This window comes from Pseudorca crassidens, chromosome 11 (genome assembly GCF_039906515.1).
Source record: "Pseudorca crassidens isolate mPseCra1 chromosome 11, mPseCra1.hap1, whole genome shotgun sequence".
Classification (NCBI taxonomy): domain Eukaryota; kingdom Metazoa; phylum Chordata; class Mammalia; order Artiodactyla; family Delphinidae; genus Pseudorca; species Pseudorca crassidens.
Window position 1 is genome coordinate 43,333,665 of NC_090306.1, and position 17,989 is coordinate 43,351,653.

At 56.9% G+C, this 17,989-nt stretch overlaps 1 protein-coding gene across 4 annotated transcripts in view; it reads right to left on the bottom strand.

Annotated features, from left to right (window-relative positions):
• Positions 1-223: 223 nt before the first annotated feature.
• The window catches only part of FMNL3 (formin like 3), a 55,281-nt gene continuing 37,515 nt past the window's right edge, over positions 224-17,989 (bottom strand). Inside the window, exons 5-27 of one of the 4 annotated variants that reach the window (XM_067696435.1) lie at positions 16,271-16,354; positions 13,361-13,513; positions 12,039-12,147; positions 11,782-11,858; positions 11,336-11,429; positions 10,164-10,238; positions 9,472-9,582; positions 9,021-9,167; positions 8,485-8,586; positions 7,212-7,491; positions 6,689-6,757; positions 6,475-6,599; positions 6,073-6,275; positions 4,824-5,058; positions 4,617-4,685; positions 4,408-4,488; positions 4,174-4,303; positions 3,379-3,539; positions 2,962-3,063; positions 2,512-2,604; positions 2,094-2,217; positions 1,843-1,959; positions 224-1,147 (exon numbers count right to left, since the gene is read on the bottom strand). In XM_067696435.1, the coding sequence (XP_067552536.1) occupies positions 1,868-1,959; positions 2,094-2,217; positions 2,512-2,604; positions 2,962-3,063; positions 3,379-3,539; positions 4,174-4,303; positions 4,408-4,488; positions 4,617-4,685; positions 4,824-5,058; positions 6,073-6,275; positions 6,475-6,599; positions 6,689-6,757; positions 7,212-7,491; positions 8,485-8,586; positions 9,021-9,167; positions 9,472-9,582; positions 10,164-10,238; positions 11,336-11,429; positions 11,782-11,858; positions 12,039-12,147; positions 13,361-13,513; positions 16,271-16,354 (2,716 nt within the window). In that variant the 3' untranslated portion in view covers positions 224-1,147; positions 1,843-1,867. Of the gene's footprint in view, positions 1,148-1,842; positions 1,960-2,093; positions 2,218-2,511; positions 2,605-2,961; positions 3,064-3,378; positions 3,540-4,173; positions 4,304-4,407; positions 4,489-4,616; positions 4,686-4,823; positions 5,059-6,072; positions 6,276-6,474; positions 6,600-6,688; positions 6,758-7,211; positions 7,492-8,484; positions 8,587-9,020; positions 9,171-9,471; positions 9,583-10,163; positions 10,239-11,335; positions 11,430-11,781; positions 11,859-12,038; positions 12,148-13,169; positions 13,191-13,360; positions 13,514-16,270; positions 16,355-17,989 lie in introns of those variants that run through there. The other 3 variants (XM_067696434.1, XM_067696436.1, XM_067696437.1) reach the window with 3 other exon arrangements.

Consider the following 17,989-nt stretch of genomic DNA (forward strand, 5'->3'; position numbering starts at 1 on the left):
CCCGCATGGCCAGCAGGGGGCACTGGTGCCTCACGGCAGGCCTGCCTCCCTTTGTGTGGCTGGAGCCCACCTAGCCAGGTTCTCCTTCTCCAGGCTTCCGCACTCACCTCCCCCGAGCGTGGCAGCTCTGCCCAGCCTCCTTTCTATCCCCGTGGCTCGGGTCAGCCTAAAGGGGCAGCTTAGCCCTGCCGCCACACTCAGAAAGAGGAGACAGAGTCAGGCCTGGTATTTCAAGCCTTTGTTGAGAGAAGGAAAGTCTGGAGTTTATGTACAAGAGAGAAGGAAGTGGTACATGTACAAAAAGGAGTGGGCCCCTGTATTCCCTCCCAGGGGCCGAGAAGAAACCGGCAGGGGACGGAGAAAATAGCTAAGACCGACATGACCCCGCCCCTGCCAACAAAACCTAGCTGGGGGAAGAAGGTGAGGACGTTCTTGGCACACCGTTTCTCTAGGCAGAGAAAACTAGTCCTCTGCCCACCTCGGCAAGGACAGTCAGCCTAGAACGCAAAGGGCCAAGGGCAGGGAGCATGGCATCTCTCCTTTCCCCTTATCACTAGGGCACACTGCCCAGGCTTAGGAGAGACTTGCTCCTGGTAAAAGACGATCTGAGACTGGCAGGGCCCCGCCCCAGGGCTCCCTAAGCTTGGACACTTCTAGATCGCAGCTGACCATTGGGTTGCAAAAAGTAAGGGGAAAAAAGAAGGAAAAAATTGTTTTCTCCTCTCGTCCCTCTGGCTCTAGTGGTGGTGGGCCTAGGTGCCCGTTCATAGCCTAAAGCTGGAAATGGTTTTCTCCAGCCCTGAGCTGACCCTTGAGGAAATGATGTTGAAGACCTTGGGAGCAAAGTGCAGTACTGGAGGCACCAGGGAAGTGCCAGGCCCTGAAAGACCTAGTGCCCACAGTGGCGGCAGGCAAGATGCAGCTTTGAGAGCTAGGGTGGACACTGGGTTGAGAGCAGCATAGCCCTCTGCTGGGCCCTTGGCCAATTCCAGGGCTTCAGGTCTACTGGTTGGACTTGAAGGACTCAGGGTTGAAGTGCTTCTGCCTCCAAGAAGGTCTCAGTGGGGGCCTGGAGCCCGAGGGGGGCCAGCAGGCGGTGCGGCACTCCTGGCTTGGTGGCGAACGACAAGGGGCTGGTGGTAGAGGCCTGTAGGGGAAACAGAGGCCTATGAACAGGCAGGGAGGCTGGGCCAGGCCCACCTTCTGAGGGCCCAGCCGCACAGGCAGGGCCAGCCAAGAGCCAGCCGTGAGGTCGATGAGGGAGAAGATTAAAGACAGACTGGAGGGGATGGTCAGGGAGATTTCTGGGGCGGGCTCTGCACATTCAGAAGAACAGGTGGGGGTACTAGAGGCCACTGGGGAGTGACAGAAACAAGGTGGACTCAGCAAGATCTAGAAGCTGGGAAGAGACCCCAGGCAGATTGGATATCAGGAAACAGAGGTCAAGGGTCATCTGATGCCCCTGGGCAGAAGCCACTGCCAGAGCTCTTACAGGAGACAAGGACAAATGATACCTGGGCCCAGGACCAGAGACTCTCAGCCTCTGTGATCAGCGGCGGTGGCGCGCCTGGTCCTGCCTGTTTTGGCAACTCCCTACCCCTTAGGTCTTAGTAGAAGCCAGACAGCATTAGTGGGAGAGATAACCACTTCCCTGAGGGCACATGCAGGGGATAAGCCATGCTTCTCAGAGCATGGGGCATGCAAGGGAAGGAGTATGTGTCCCCATCACCACGGGGCTGCCAGAGGATGGTTCCAAGTCATGCAGGAGAGGAGGCGCCTGTGGGACCCAGCAGGAGTCCTGGGAGGTGGGCATGCAGAGAGGGCAACCGTGGTGCCCAGTACCTGTCAAGGGCCCCAGCCTTGGGGGTTAACAGTTTGACTCATCATGATGGGCTGCATCGCAGAAGAAGCGTGAGCCCCGCTTGGCAGTACGGGCCGTGAAAGGGACACTCTTCAGCACTGTGGCCCAGGAGAGAGACACAGTGGTCAGGCCCCATGGGGGTGGGGTAGGAGGAGGAGGGCCCAAAGGGCTATGGTTGGGGTTTGGGAGCTGGGCCCAGTGGCCAGGAACCAGGGATGGAAAAGGGCCCCACCTGTGATGATGTCCTCAATGGTACCATCCTTCCCCTCGTAAACAGGCCGGTGCTCCTTGGCCTGGCGCCGCCTCAACTCTGCAATTAGCTCCTGCTGTTGCCACTTGTTCCGCTGGGATGGGGTCTAGAGCCGAGCATTTGAAGAGAAAGGGAGTCACCGCTAACGTACCGCGGGGCTGGTTCCTGCCCCGAGATGCAGTCTGAGGATGCCCTTGATTGTGCTCGCCCGCCAGCCCAGCCCCCATCATTGCCTAGGAATCCCCTCCCATAGCCCCCCTCTCCATCCCTCTGGACTCCATCATCAGGCCCTTTGGGTGGTCTGTGGGCTCCAGTTCTCCATCTCCTCTCCAGCTCTCTGCTCCACCCCCTCCTAATCCTTTGCCGTGTTTTCCAGGCCCCAGTTCTTGGTCCCACCCACCTTGGCATCCAGTTTCTTGGCTTCCTGAGCCAGCTGCTTCTCCCGCATTACCTCCTCCTGCTTCTTGCGGGCTTCATTCTCTTGTTCTGCTTCCTAAGAACCATGAAAGATGGTGTGTGTGTGTGTGTGTGTGTGTGTCAGTCACAGGGGCTGTGAGCTGTGAGGGGAGGGGCTGACACTGAGGGTGGAGAGTGGGTGTCAGTGGGACCAGCAACCCCAGGTGGCCACTCTCTGGAGGGGCACTTCCTGCCCCAAACAATGACAGGAAGGGCCTGGGCCCCCACCCTGCCCACCAGTTCACAGCTAAGAGGCCTGTGGCCAGCTTCCATCGCTCCCTCGCAGGACTCAGAGGAGGAGACGGAAAAGGCCCAAGCCTGAAGCCCAGCCCTCTCTCCCCCTACCAGTTTTCTCTCAGCCAAACTCCTCTTTAAAAGTCTCTCTTCTGCTCACCTTGTAAGAACGAATGAATCGGACAAATACTGGGAAGAATACAGAAGGAGGCGTGGTCTTGGGACTCTCACCAAAGTAGCGCACAACAGCATTGTAGGCCTCCTGGGGAGGGGGTGGGCAGAAGGGGTCAGCCTGGCGGGGAAGGAGAAGCCCGGCTCCCAGCAGGGGCAGGAGGCCCACAGGAAGCCGCAGCCCCCCACAGCCCCTGTGGGAGGGCAAAGAACTAGGGGCTCGCCAAGCCCCCTAGAGTGCGTCTCCAGAGGCAGCTGCCTGCCATCCCCAGCGCCCCCTCTCCCCACGATCAGCCAGCCAGCTGCTTGACAAAAGTTCTCTGACCCAAGAACCAGAACTAAGCCCGCCAGAGGCTCACGGCACCTTGGCCCCAGCCTCTCCCACCCACCTCCACCCTGTGCTCACCTCGGCTGTCTTGGCATCGCGCTGGAGCTTGTCCAGTTTGCCTTCGTTGGTGCTAAGGAAGCTGCGCAGGACGCTGTTGTCATGTATGCTGCACTCCCGCCGAATCAGCTCCATGCCCCGGCCCAGCTCCTTCACGTCTAGCAGCACGTTCTCCAGGGACACTGTTGTCACCAGAGCCCGGGCTGAGGACTACAGCCAGCTCCAGCCCTCCCGCTCAGCATGGGCTCACTCGGTTCCTCACGCCCCCCTTCCAGAGCTACCAGCGTGGACGGAGAGGGGCAAACCAAGCTAGCCAAGCTCTCACAGGGGCAAGGAAAAGGAAAAGAGGCCGTGGGCTCATGACCCCGAAGGTAGCAAGGGAAGGTGAGCCGCAGACTGCTGGGCTCCAAAACAGAGCTGCCCCAGGCCTGCCCCAGTTTCACGAGGGGGGCAAAAATAACAGCCACCCTATGTCTGTGGGGGGCTTTATGGGTTTTCTAAGCACTTCCCATACATCACAGAGACACAGGCTCTGGGGCCAGCTTGGGGGGGTTGGCAGTGAAGAGCCACCGCTGCCCTTCCCTTCCAGCTCCCACAGCACCCAAGTGGAAAGGGCTGGGTGGGGCCTGGTGCCTGTAGGAAGGCTCCCTCTGGGGTGGCCCCTGCCCATGGCCCCAGCGGAAAACTTTGAAGTGGTCAGAAAAAAGAAAACAAAAGCAAGAAAGAAAGGCACCCAAGTGCTCCCCCTCCTCATAGCTTCCAGGGATTGTCCTGAGCTGGACGCGAGGCAGGCTCGCTGGGCCAGGCTCCCCTCACCTGCCGCAGCTTTCTCCACAAAGTGCAGCTCATGCCAGAAGTTAGCCAGGTCTGGGTATTTCTCCTTTACTGTCAGGGCGATGAAATGCAGCAGTGTCATCTTCCTGTCAGTGGACTTGGTGTCCAGCAGCTGGTAGAGGGGGACAGCGGTCAGTGCAAGAGGGCTGAACACCCTGGCGCCCCAGCCGCTGCCCCATCCAGCTTCCTGGCCGCTTGCTGTCCCCACCATCTCACCAGATCCAGGCTCTGGAGCTTGAAGCCATACACAGCTCCCCGCTTGCTGCTGTTCATGTAGTTCCCCAGGGCAAGTATGATCTGTCCAAAGGAGGCACGGGAAGAACTCAGGGCAAGACCCGAGGGCTCCTTCCTCCTCTCTCTATAGCGCCAGGCCCCCACCCAGGACCCGGGAAGCCCCGGCACCTCCATCCCCAACCTCTCCCCACCTCCAACATCTGCTTCAGCTTCTGTGAGGACTTGACGGAGGCAGAGGCTGCAATGATGGCGTTGAGTTGCTGGAAGGCAAGATGAATAACTGAGTGACCCCATGCCGGGATGCGGCAAAGTCAGGGAGGGGCTGGCAGGGGAGGGGACTAGCAGGTAAAGGGCGGAGGGGCGGCCGCAGACAACCATGATACAGGTGGGGGCCGTACCGGCGTGAGCATCTGCAGGTTGTCCTGGAAGTTGCCCAGGAAGGCCATGCCAGCCATTCGCTGGGTCAGCCGCTCCACCTTGCTGAAGAGCAGCATGAAGCGGTCCTCGGCCGCCAGCTCCTCCAGGGGCTGCCGCTCCCGCTCGTATTGCCGCAGCAGCTTCACCTCAGCCTCTGTGGGCAGGAAGCGCATCAGGCACTCCACGAAGTCCACGGGTAGTGTCTGGAGGTCAAACCTGTGTAGGAGGGAGGGACCACCTCAGGTCTTGCCTTTGCCCACATTATCTGTCATCCCTTCATTTTCCAGCTCCTACAAGGACGGAGGGTGGGGTCTTGAGCACCACACAGCCAGAGGCAGAGGACTCACTGTCTCACCTCCAGTAACTCCAGGGCTGGTGTTACTCAGCACCAGTAGCAATCCTAGGGTCACATTCCATGCCCTGTTTAAGAACCCTTCAACGTCTTCCCTCTGCAACTAGGGACAAGTCTTAACACCCGGACGTGGCTTACGAGGCCCAGCCTGCAAGACTTCTGCTCGCCTCTCTACTCTGTCTCTCCTACTCCCCTCCTTACACTAAAGCCAGAGTCAATTTTCAGTACTCAGGGCACCATGCCTCTCCCTCCAGGCCCTGACCTGGAGTTCATATACATCCTTCAGGTTGCAAGTGAGACATCACCTCCTCCAGGAAGCCTTCCCTGATCACCAAGCTCAGCTACCTAGCCCTCCCTGTTCTCCCAAAGCTGCCTGTACCTCCACTACCTTGGTGTTGTCACCCAGTGTTACTGGACTGTTCCCATTAGACTGGGAGCTCCTTTTTTTTTCTTTTTTTTTTTTTTGCGGTACGCGGGCCTCTCACTGTTGTGGCCTCTCCCGTTGCGGAGCACAGGCTCTGGACGCGCAGGCTCAGCGGCCATGGCTCACGGGCCCAGCTGCTCCGCGGCATGTGGGATCTTCCCGGACCAGGGCACGAACCCGTGTCCCCTGCATCGGCAGGCGGACTCTCAACCACTGCGCCACCAGGGAAGCCCTAGGCTAGGAGCTCCTTGAATGAAGGTCTGGGCTGACTCCCCAGCACCTCACACAGTGCCTGGCACACAGCACAGATGCAGTAAATTCTGGCCAAGCCACTGGATGACTGAGGGAGTTCTGTCAATGCCCTGGAATCCAGGGAAGGCTAGGATCCTAGGTGGAGATCCTAGGTGGGTTACCAACTAGCTGGGGACCAGGGAAAGGTCAGTGGGAGCCTCACGTGTGGATGGCCCTGCAGATCTCCTCAGCTGAGCGGCCAGCCTTGCGGAGGGTGATGGCCAGGTTCTTGGCACGATTGGCTTCCAGCAGGGTCACCTTGCTGGCAGCCTTTTGTGCTGTCTTGTTCTTGGAGCAGATGAGGTCAAGGGCAGGGCCCTGGGCTTTTGTCTTGAACAGTTCTTCAAACTTGTCCAGATCCAGGTCCTGGCAGGAGTTGATGAGAAGGGAAAATGCTGTGGCCTCATCCTACAAGAGGACCCGCTGGCAGCACACCAGCATCAGCTCAGCTCTGGTACATGGAGGGCTGAGTCTGAGGGCTCTTCCAAAGCCAAGAGATCTACCTTAAAGGGCAACCTGGGCCCCAGCTCCCAACCCCAGCCCTGAGGGCCCCAGGCCCTGCTACCTCCAAGATCTTCTCATCATCAAGTTCGCTAAAGACAGTGCCGCTGATCTGGTTGGGTTTCAGTGCTGTCCAGTTGAAGACAGGCAGCCGGAACTTGGTCTTGATGGGTTTCTTAATGCGAATGGCTAATTTGGAAGGAGGATCAGTGAGGCAGGAGCCAAGGACACACTCCCTCGGTCCCACTAGCCCTGCCCAGAGCCCTCGGGACACTCACCTGACAGGCCTACTGTCAACACCACAGAGGGAGCAGCGCCGGGGAGAGGTGGGGCTGGGGGACACTTGTCTGGGAAAAGAAGAAATAGCACAGTGACCCAGGGGCCAAGAGACTCCCCTCTGTCCGCCCTACCTGTCCTTAAAGACTACCAGGGAAGGAGGCTGCATGAACTCCCTGCCCAAGTGGCTCCCAGGGGTCCTAACTGACGGGGCAGGTCGTGCGGTCTCTGACCCACTCTCCCCTGCTTTGGTCTAAGCCCTCTCCTTGGATGTCTTCAGAGGAATCGGGAGCAGCATCTTTACGCTCCTTAAAACAGATCCACGTCTGCTCATAGACATCCCTTCCCTAGTAATCTGAGCCTCCCTCAGATTCTAACCCTCCCTCAGCCTCTCCCACCTGACTTTACATCCTTCCAGCCACATCCCCAGTTTCTCCCTGTGGAGATGCTGCTGACTGGGCCTTTGGTCTGGCCCCACAATAAGGCTGCACCTCTTGCCTTCTACCAGGTAAGGGTCCTGCTTACCTGGTAACGGGGGAGGTGGAGGGGGCAAGGGAGGAGCCGGTGGCGGAGGCAGAGGTAGGGCCTCCTCGGGGGGCGGGGCCGGAACCAGGAGGTCCAGGTCGGAGGGGGGCATGCCCTCATTCAGTTCCTCAGGGCCTACCCGGGCCAGGGCCTCGCTGCCCACTGACTCTAGGTCCCGGGCGGTGGGCTCCAAGTGGCATCGGCGCTGGAAGGCCTCCTCCTTCTCTTTAATGAGCCGCCGCAGGGTGTGTACCTGGTGGCTCGTGTTCTCGTAAGTCTCCTATTGGGCAGACAGCACCATTAAGAAAAGAGCACCTGAAAGCGCAGCAGGCGATGCTCCTGGGAGTGAGACTTCCTACCCAAGGGTCTCCAGGAGGATACTCAGAGGCAGAGAGCGGCAGAAACCCAAGGAAAACTGGAATGCAGCAGAACAAAAGAGGGGGGCGGAAGAGCAAGCCTGCTTGGCTGGCGCCCTGCAGTGTCCTTCCTCACTGCTCCAGCCCAGTCTCACTGGTCCCTCAAGGCCCAGGTAGAAGGCTGCCCTTGTGAAACTCTCCTTAACCCACCAGCAGCCTGCTATGGCAGTCTCAGCCCTCTGTGCCTCAGTCCTGCTCTCATTCCATTTGGTTTGTACAGTCGCTCAATTGGAAGCCCCCTACAGACAAGACCCTGCCTTAGCCACCTCTGTATCCTCCATACTCCCGACTCAGCGCTTCAGACTCTTAGCAGGGGCTTGGCAGGTATGTACTGAGCTCAACAGAGCCAGCGTATTTGTATTCCTGTGGAAGAAGAGATGGGTTGGGGCATGATTTTATAACTAACAAAAAGTTAGGTGAGGGACAGAGAAGACACCGAAATGTGAGGAGGCCCTGCTCTCCAATCTGGAATACCTGGTAGATATCCTGATAAACAGCCCCAAGTACCTGGGCTATTCTGAGCCTGTTCATTGCGCTGGGCTGGGGAAGCACGTGGAGGTGCAGGTGAGGGAGAAGCAAGGGGGGTGGGCTGGCAGGAGGAGACAGGGGCTCCAGAGGTGCCCCACCTGCTCCCACCCTCCTGTGTGTGTGTGTCTGGCCCACTCTGGCTCCAGCTTCCCTCTCCAGCTAAAACATGGGGTGAAATCATCAGCCCACCCTCATTCGAGTGCCTCAGGAGTGAATTAATATCTGGATGCTCGAGGACTTGACATGACTGACATGGAACGAAAAGCAAGCTCCCCAGGCCCCAGCACCCAGTACCAGTCAGGGGCTCCCTTCCCCACGTAACCTGGTACCTTGATGCTCTCGAGTTCCTTCTCCCGCTGCAGCAGCTGCTTCTCTAGCTCTGCCACACGCATCATGTTCTCATTCTCTAGGTCCAGAAGCTTCTCTGTGAGCTGCAGGATGAAAAGGGCAGGTTTGGGGATGGCCCTAAAGTCTGGGCACTCAGCACAGTCTGAACCCCAGTCAGGACCCAGGCCCGACCCCTCCACCCAGGGCCCCAAAGGCAGCTTGGCCCAGTGGCTTCCCTAGGTAACTCCTGTGAGCCCAGGGTCTGAGACCACATGAAATAGTGCAAGACAAATGGCCACATCTGCCTCTCTCGAGCCTGAGGCCACCTCACACCCAGTCCTGAGGTCAATGTGTGTTCCACCGCGGATGAACTAGTGTCTCAGCCAGAGCGTGCGCTAGAGAGCCCCAGTGGATTCTGAGGCTTCCCTGAGGCTCAATCGGGAGGTAAGCAGGTCAGCTCAGGATTCCTGGGACTCAGATGTCCCCACTCTCTCCCCACCCTCAACAGTGGTTCTGGCAGCAAAGGAGGACCACCTACATGGGACACATGCTCCTCCAGCTCTTCCACCTTCTCCAGGGCCACATTCTTGGTCTCGGCATCCTCCAGCAAACCCCCCACATCAAACACGTTGTCCAGGTATGCCTGGATCTGCACCTGCAGCTTCTCGCTCTCTGTGTGCCTTGACTTCTGGGGGAAAGCAGAGAGAGTAGTAGTTGGGGGAGCCTCCTCATCAGCCTCCATGACCCCTTCCTAGAGCCTAGGACCCAGGGAGCTCCTACTGTAGCCGTGTCAGATTCTCGCCCTGCGGAGCTGACTGACTGAGGAGCCCTCTGCGCAAAGGCCAGAGTCCCAGGTCACAGAAGACAGGCAGGGTGCCAGGAGCATCCGTGACTAGGCTCTTGTAAAAGAAAAACTCCTCGTGGAGTTTTTCTAAGCTGGTCCTCTTCCCCGAAGCGCCTCATCCCGTGAGGACTCCAGCCCAGCTCACCTGCAGGAACTCCTCCAGCCCCAGCTTTGTAAACTCATACTGCAGGTGGACCCGGAAGTTCATGTCCTCCACCGAGTGCACCACGATGTTGATAAACTGCATGCAGGCCACCTGGGGAAGGAGCAGCCCAGAGGGGCAGAGAGAGCCGAGACACGGAGGGGAGGCGGCTGTTAGAGCCAGCATCATCAGGCGGATCATCAAAAGGAGTAAAAAAGGTACGTCTTTCAGGGAGCAATAAGAGAATTTTAACTTAGAAAACGTCGAACTTAATATTCATTTTACGAAGACAAGTAAATTACATGAGAAATAGGTGTACATGAAGATTTGGCGGATTTCCTTTGCACACCAGCAGGTATTCCTTGAGACAACCCTACTAGCTGTATACCCTAGACTGAAGGGAAGTGAGGAGAACTGAGGAGAAGCTGGGGAAGAGGAAAGCAGCTCACAAAGGGTCCAAATCAGGGACAGTGCGGCCACACAAAGCGGGAAAGGAGGAGACCCAAGACAGAAATTGTCCTGGAGTTTCTAAAAGCTTTCTGGGGTGAGTGAGTGAGTGGATGAGGAGCGTTTGCTGAGAAGAGAACCACTCTGGGTCCTACACGGAACGTCAGAGTACGCTGTCGGCTCAGCCCCGTTCTCAAGGAGTGGGCGGCCCTGCTGGGCATGCACCTGACCCAGGACCAGCTCCTCACCATGAAGTCGATGTTGCTGTCCTCATTCCGGAAATACTCCATCAGCTTCTCAAAGCGGTGCAACTCCTTGCATACCTGAACAAGCAAACTTTCTCAGTAACAGGATCTGTCCCATGCAGAACCCAAGCCCCTGAGCCCTGGTTCCCAGGAACATCCAGCAAAGGGACTGGTACAGACCAAGTGTAACCACAATTCTTTCTATGTAACGGGTCACTTGGGACATGATAGAAGAAAGCCTGGGACATGGCATCTGCTCTGGGTCCCTGAGGGAGCTCAGTAAAGCGTGTGCCCTTAGTCTGGGCTCTGGGTGCCTCTGAGTGTAGGCCAAGAAGAAACACAGGGGCCTGGTGTTGCCGAGCTATTGAAGGAAAGAGGGAGGGTGGAGGAAGGTTGGAGGCCATGGCTGAGGCAGGAGGCTGAAGTCCTAGTGGGGACGCAGGAGAGAGGCCTGGGTGCAGGAAAGCCTCTGTGCTGAGAGGGGTCCAGAGACTCCTCTGAGCCTCTGGCTTCAAGGAGGAAAAGCCATTTCCTGGCTTGAACAATGGATGCTAGGGAAGAGGTCCAAAAAGGAGGAAGAGGTGGGACCAGCAGCTGCAGCTGTATGCCGAGGAATCCTATGTTCAAGCAGATGGGGGTTTCAAAGCCAGGCCAAGTCTGGGGAATTCCAAGTAGGAGCTCCCTCTCCCCTCACCAATGACAGCCAACACCCCAGGAGGATCCCTGCTTGCCTTCTCCTCCCACTACAAATATCACTGCCTCGGGTTCTACCAGTGGGTTCACTGCCTCAGAACGGCCTGGGGAGCCTGTTAACGCACAGATGGCCAGGCCTCCCAGGGGCCTGTGCATTTAACACACGCTCTTCAGGTATTCTGCTGCACAGCAGGTTAGAACTGCTGGACTATAGCCCTCAAGTGAGGGCATCCTTCGCTGGCCAGTCAGGAGCTTTCCCGGCACAAGATCTAGTAAGAATGAAGTTTTGGTTTTGGTTTAAAAAAGCAGGGGGCAGAATACCTAGCTAAAAGCACTAGGCTGTTAAAATCCCTAGGATGTGTGAGATCACAGGAAAGGGCGCTTACCTACCTGGCTCACACCTCCTCCCCGCCAAAAACACACACACACACACACACACACACGCACGCACGCACGCACACACATGGGTATAGGAAACTGACCTCTTTGAAATTGTCAAAGGCAGCAAGAATGATTTCGTGGCCTCCCCGTACCAAACACACGGCTGCCAGGAGCTCTAAGACAAGTGCTTTGGTCCTAAGGGGTGGAGAATGAAGATTAACACCCTAGCCCCTGACCCTGGCCACCACACAGCTCGCTTCCACAACTGGGTGAGTCCTTTCAAGAGAGTAGAGACAGCCTCGGTGGTGAGGGAGAGGGTGGGTTTGGGAAAGAAGGCAGGGGAAGGCAGGCTTTCTCCCTCCCTAAGCTGTGTAGACCAGAGGAGAGCAGAACACTCCTCCTCCAGCAGAGGTGAGGGGCCAAACCAAGGCGCTGACCTAAGCCGCAGGACCCGAGGCCAGGCGGGACTTCTTGGCAGGGACAAGTGCAGCCCAGTTCTCCAGAGTCCTGGGCAGAGCGGGGAGGAAAGGGGAGGGAAGGAACTCACCTTGGATTCTTGTTGTTGAGGCTGAGCGCAATCTCATTGACAGCGTGAGGGTGGGACATGACCAGGTTGAATCCATACTGTAGCAAAGGGAAAGGACAGGAGGAGGGGAGACCATGACGGTGGGGAAGACAGATCCCAGCCGGAGCTCCCTGACTGCAGGCCCAACAGCAAACCTGTCTTTTACAAGCTAGTGCCTTCCTAGCTCTCCTGGTGCGGGAGATGAGGCAGAGCACCCGTGGCTAGTGCTGTCGCCTTACCTGATAGTTCATGATGGCTCTGAGACAAAGGATACAGACGTGGACGTCATCCTTCTGACTCACCAGGCGGGAGTTCTTCAGCGCCCTGCGCCCAGGGAGAGTGCTATACCTGGGGGAGAGGGGCTGCTGGTGAAGGGTCTAGAAGCACTTGCCATCACCCAGACAGCAGGCTGCCCCTCAGCAGCAGAAGAAAAGGGGGATGGAGGACTTTGCACCAGCAGCCCAGAGAGATGCAGGGGGTGCAGGTGCAGGGGGCAGGGCACTCCACTGTTTTCACCTCCCTGGAACAGGTCTTTGTCAGTTAACTATCCAGGATCCCAGCATTACAACCAGTGCCCAAACCATCCTAAGCCCAGACGTCCTCCAAAATACAACACGAGGTGTGTAGGCCTTCCTAGACCTCAAGATGGGTCCAGGAGACATTCATTTGAGGCATCCTTCCTCTTCCTTCTAGTCACTGCATCTTCAACACATTCCCTGGGGCAGGGGCATCTTAGCTCCCATCCCACATCTATGTCCTAGAAAAGACAGAGCAGATCCCAAAGGCTATAGAAGGGCTAGGGACTATATCTGACTTTGCCCCTAGTGATGTTTCATGGAAAAAACAGGAAACACAAGTGGTATCTGCTCGTGCATGACTAGAATGGGCAAAACCCAAAGAAGACTGGGAGAAAAGCATGGCTGAGAGACAGAGGCCATGGAAAGGGCCATAGGACCCAAAGGAAAGCCTCCCTCTGTAGGAGGGCTCTCAGAAATCATCCGGTCCGTCCACCTGCCTCCGGGCAGGACGGCTCTTCAGATACTACAGACAAATGAACACGCTGTAGCCTTGGAGGGAAAAAAAAGGCCTAAAGGAAGAAGTGAAGGGAAGGTGAGCGCAGCAGGTTGGGTGGGAGCTGGTCTTCGGGCAGCCGATGGGGCTGCGTGCAGAGCAGAGGGAAACAGACATGAGGGCAGGTGCTGGACCAGCTGGTGAAGACTAAGGAGCTGGGTGAGGACCAGCCCTGCCCAGAGGCCTGGAGGAACGGCAGAGTGAGAATGATGAACGGAGGGGCCCCCAGAGACGGGGAGAGGAGAGGGGAGGGCTGGAACCCCAGATGGGGTGGGCACAGCCGAGGGTGACGTACTTACCCAGGACAGATCGCTGGGCAGAGTCAAGGAGACAGAGAGGACAGACCAGAGACAGACTGGCAGGCAGAGGGCAAGAGAGCTGAGCCTGGAAGCAAGAGTGAAGGGAGGAGCATGAGCACTCACCGCTGTCACCCAAGACCTGGACGGGGACGAGGGTGGGAGGCAGGCGGGCAGAGCGAGAGCACACATACCGGAGCACAGACTGGCGCGCAGAGCGAGCGAGGCTGTTGGTGAAGGGGGCTGACAGGGCGCTGGGTGGCTGCAGGTCCTCGATGGACCTGCTCCAGGACCGGAGCTTGTCAAATGCACCATCGTCACCACTCTCCAGAGCCTCAAAGTCAAACCTGGAGCAGGAAAGGACACAAGCGCACACACAGGAGAAATTCAGTGCCAAGCCGCCTGGCGAGCCCACCCCCGCCCTTTAGACGTCTAGGGCAACAAGAAGCAAGGGCAGCAGAAGAGAAAGCGGAATTGGGCAGCAGAGACCCAACCCTGGTCAGGAGGGCCGAGGAGGGCAGAGTAGTCATCGGCAGCAACCAGGAGGGGGATCTGAGGAGATGCGGGTGCTGACTGAGGCCAGCCGCTGCCCCCCACTGGCCTCCAGGAGTCACCTCCCCATGGGCCCGAAGAGACGCGGGGAGCTGGCAGACTTTCTGCACTCCCAGCCATAGAGGGGACATCTCAGAGAAGCTGCCGCTCCCCTCGGAGAATCTGCCCTGCAGAGCAGTGGTGGGGAACAGGCCAACTGAAGGGATTACTAGGGGGCAAACGGCAGCAGCCAAAGGGGCCTCTCAGTGCCCTGAGGGTGGGGCCCAGGTGGCTCTGGACTAGGTTCACGAGGCCAGGTCTGAGTGGAAGGGAATGGGGGTCCCGAGAAACCCAGAGTGGGACAGGCCTCTGTGTTCAGGAAAAGCACCATGGTCTCATCCTAGCACTGGGTTTTAATGACCGGGTTTTCTTTCCAGCCTCTACTTGAGGCTTCTGGGTTTTTCTGGTTTAGAGGCTCCTTGGGCTTCAGCTTCCCTCGGGGAAGAAATCACAGGTCGAGGGTGTGAACCGGGGTCCTTAGTCCCCACAGGAGTTGGGATGGTTTCTACGTCACTTCCTGCTTCTGGGACCAGGCATCTCCCACCACCAGCAGTTTGGGAGCGTAGCCAGGGCAAGAAGGACAGCTCAAGATCACAAACCCACAAGGCCTTCTCCTTTACATATCCCCACATCGGGATCTACCCTCTCTGAGAAACAAGCCCCACTCCTCTTTCCTGTCCTCTTCCCCCAGTAGGTCACCCAGGACTTAGCAAGCATTTCCTACAGGCTCTTCCCGCAAGGCCTTCTGCTCAGACACGCACAGCCCCAGGGTCAAAGGCACAGAGGCCGAGGCTCTCTGAAATAGGAATCGGTATCTGCAGATGCCTGAGTGTTCCCAAGGAAGCAGGAGCAGACTTCAGGACCCTGACCATCAGATGCTTAACGGGGCTCTCAAGCAGACATCAGAGGAGTCTCCCGGACAGGGAAGCCACTTGCCAGTGGTTTCCCTCCGTGAATAATAGTATTCCCCAGAGCTGGGATGTGCAGTTTACAAATAAGTGCCTTCACTCAAACTCTATTTGGCTTCGCTCTTTTCCCCTCAACCCTTCCCAAAACACACACTCTTACCTCACCTGCTCCGAGTCTTTCTTTTAAAAACACAGTCAAAGGTACTGCTGTGGACACTACAATACTGAGGTTCCAGTGTATTTTGGTTTCAAGCAGCTGGAATTTGTTTGCTTTTGAAGCAAGATATGCTTATTTGGAAAAATAATCTACATCTTTTTCTATAAAAGCTCTGAATTTAAAAAAAATCGCTTCAGCAAATGTTTTTCATTTCTTTCTATAGAAAGAGTGAGTTTCTTTTAAGGGACAGGAGGATCATGAGCCTTGACTTCTGTAGGGACGGGAATGGGGAGTGGGCCACTCTTGGTTTTAACAGGCGATGACCTGCAAAAAATGACAAAGGCCAAACCTAGGAGAGGCATTAGTTTGAAACCCTAAGGAGATGAGGGTGAAAACCTGCTGAGGAAGGAGAACAGCCCAGGGGCAAGGACAGTAGCAAGGAAAGTGGAAGTCGAGGTTGGGGCTGAGTCCCAGAACTGAGGAGTTCCCCAGGACACGGGACTTTCAGCGCAAACACTCGGGAAAGTCACGGGCAAACCGGGGTGATCAGTCACCCGAGGGCCAACGTAAGTCTTGGGTCTGAGTCTGCATGTGCTGGCCATGCCATGAACGGTCAATATAATCCCTCTTTCCATATATTTAGGTAATTATGGTAGGGAGCAACCCCTTAAATAATAACAACTAACAAATAAAAAGCGGCCACCACAGTATAGACTATGTTCCAAATACTACAACTGCTTTACACACGTTATCATCTAATCCTTACGGCAACCCTGGAATATGGATCTCCTCTTACATAGGAGGCCCTCAGCAAACTTGCCTGAGGTCACGCAGACAGTAAAGGACAGAAGAGACCCACACCCGGCTTTGGGCTTTGTCTTAACTCGAAAGCCCTCGTTCCTTCCACTACCCCACACTGCCTTCTCCTCTGCGCTGATTCACTTCCAGCTGCCTCCAAACCCCCCATCTGCTTGCAAAAGGCTCCTGAATGCTTCACTTTCAGTCTGCGTCAAAGGTCATGCTCACTGCTCCTGGCGTGACCTGGAGTAACCCTCTCACAACTGGAGACCCAAAGTTGCTTCTTGAAGACTGAGCTCTCCCAAAGCAAACGAATCCCACAGGGCCTCCCTCCCAGAAGCCAGGACATTTCCTTGGACGGCTCCCAGCATGGAGTCGGATCCTTCGGGCTCGATTCTGAGCTCCCTTTCCACATCTCTCCTCCTGCTCCCCAAAATGCACCTTCTACTCCAGCCACCTGGCATTCTTCACTGATCTCAGACAGCCCCTTGGCCACCTGTCCACCCCCACGCTGCTGCCCAGGCCCTCCCCTCCTGCCTGGGGTTCCCATTCCCATCTTCACTACTGCAAGCTCACCCTTCCTCGTCAAAGTAGAATGGGACCATGTCCTTCCTCATGGTTCCCCAACCCTCGTCCCAGGTGGTACTCACATGACGGAACATTGGGCAAATGACAGGTAATCCACCAGCACGTCCAGGCCTTTGTTTTCATCATTCAGAAACTCCCGCACCCACCTGCAGATAAAGGAAACACAGTGGAGGGGTCTGCTAAAGTGGATTGAGGGGGAGGAGGAAAAGGTGTCTCTGACAGAACGACACCCCCTCCTGGATCCTCTGGAACTCAGCACCAGGCTGGGAGAATTCTGAAGATCAAAGCCTGTGGCAGACCCAGCCATGGTCACGTCACCGGCCTGGACCGCCCCTCGGCGGCAGAGCCAGGGATAAGGAAAGGTACAGGCCTTCCAACACCATGTTAGCCAAACCAGCTTTCAGAAGCCCCCTCCTCAAGGGCCAGGGCCCCACTCAATCATTTTCTAGGTCTCTGGTGTCTAGCACGTGGCTGGGCGCACTGTCCTGATGCCACGTTCCTGGGAGGAATTGAGGTTAGACAGAGCATTTACTGTAGCCCTCGTGCAGAGCTGTTCCTGACAGAAGCCAGCAGGTCCCTGACTTGACCGAAGTCTCAGTTAAAAGACAGGCAGGGAGCGTCAAAGAGAGTCCGGAACAGAGGCATACTGGGCCAAAAGGCTCTCCACCAAGTTCAAGGAAAGGTATTTTGGGAAGTAGTGAGCAGAGGAATACGTGGGACTGCAGCGTTTTGTCAGGGTGAGTCTGGCAGAATAGGAAAAGGATGCGGGGACAGTCAGGAACTCAAGTAACCCCAGAATGGCTCTGGCCACTAAGAGGGTGAACCAGGGAGGCAGCAGGGAAGACAACTAGGCACCCTAAAGACAGTGGACCGGGGCATGTTCACCCTTCTGCCTTCAGGCCTTTTGAACTCAGACATCCCTGGAAGGAAAGTCAGGAGCGAGTCCCAGGACTGTTACAGGACAGGCTCATTCCTGTCCTATAGACATACAGGACCCAGAGAGACATAAAACTCTCAGGATGAACCCTGACTCTCCTGTGCTCTGTTCCCTCCGAGCGTCCAGGTGTCCTAGGCCAGCTGCGCCAAACAGCCCTGCAAGGCCGCTTCTCCCCCACAGCTGGAACATCAGCGCCATGTTTGATGGCCACACCCCGGGCTACAGAGAGAGGCCGGGCCAGAGCACCAGGCCCGGCTAAGATCCGGCAGCAGGCTCTGGCTGCGGCTGACTGACACCGGAGCTGCCTGAAGTTAGCTTCCTCTCTGGGGGCCGACAGGCCTCCCGTTTCCTGTCTGTCTGCGCTCCAGCTCCCCACCCCCTTCTCATTTCCTGTCTGAGTCTACACTGCTATTTTCGGGATCTTGACACTTTGAGGAGAGGTTAAAGGGCACTTAGGCAAGGCCGCAAACCAATACAAACCAGGGAGAGGAGGAGCAGGAGAGGCTCTGGAATCCTACTTCCCAGCCCGCCCACTCCAGGCCCGAGTTCCCATCTTTGCAGGCCTGGGGCTGATCGGGCTGCTGCCGAATCAAGATCCTCCTCTCCCTACCTTGCCCTGGGCTCCCACTGCCCTGAAGCACCCACACCCCAGCCTGACAGCCTGACAAACTCCTCCTGCCCCAAAATCCGGGACGGATCCGGGCCCTCCCACATAACTCTCCCAGAGAAGCCACAGTCCGGATGACAGGAGCTCCTAAAATGCCAGACACTAAGCTGCTCCTGGGAACCAACGACCAGGTCCAGACCTCTAGCTTGTGTGCCAACCGCCAAGAGGCCCGGGCCT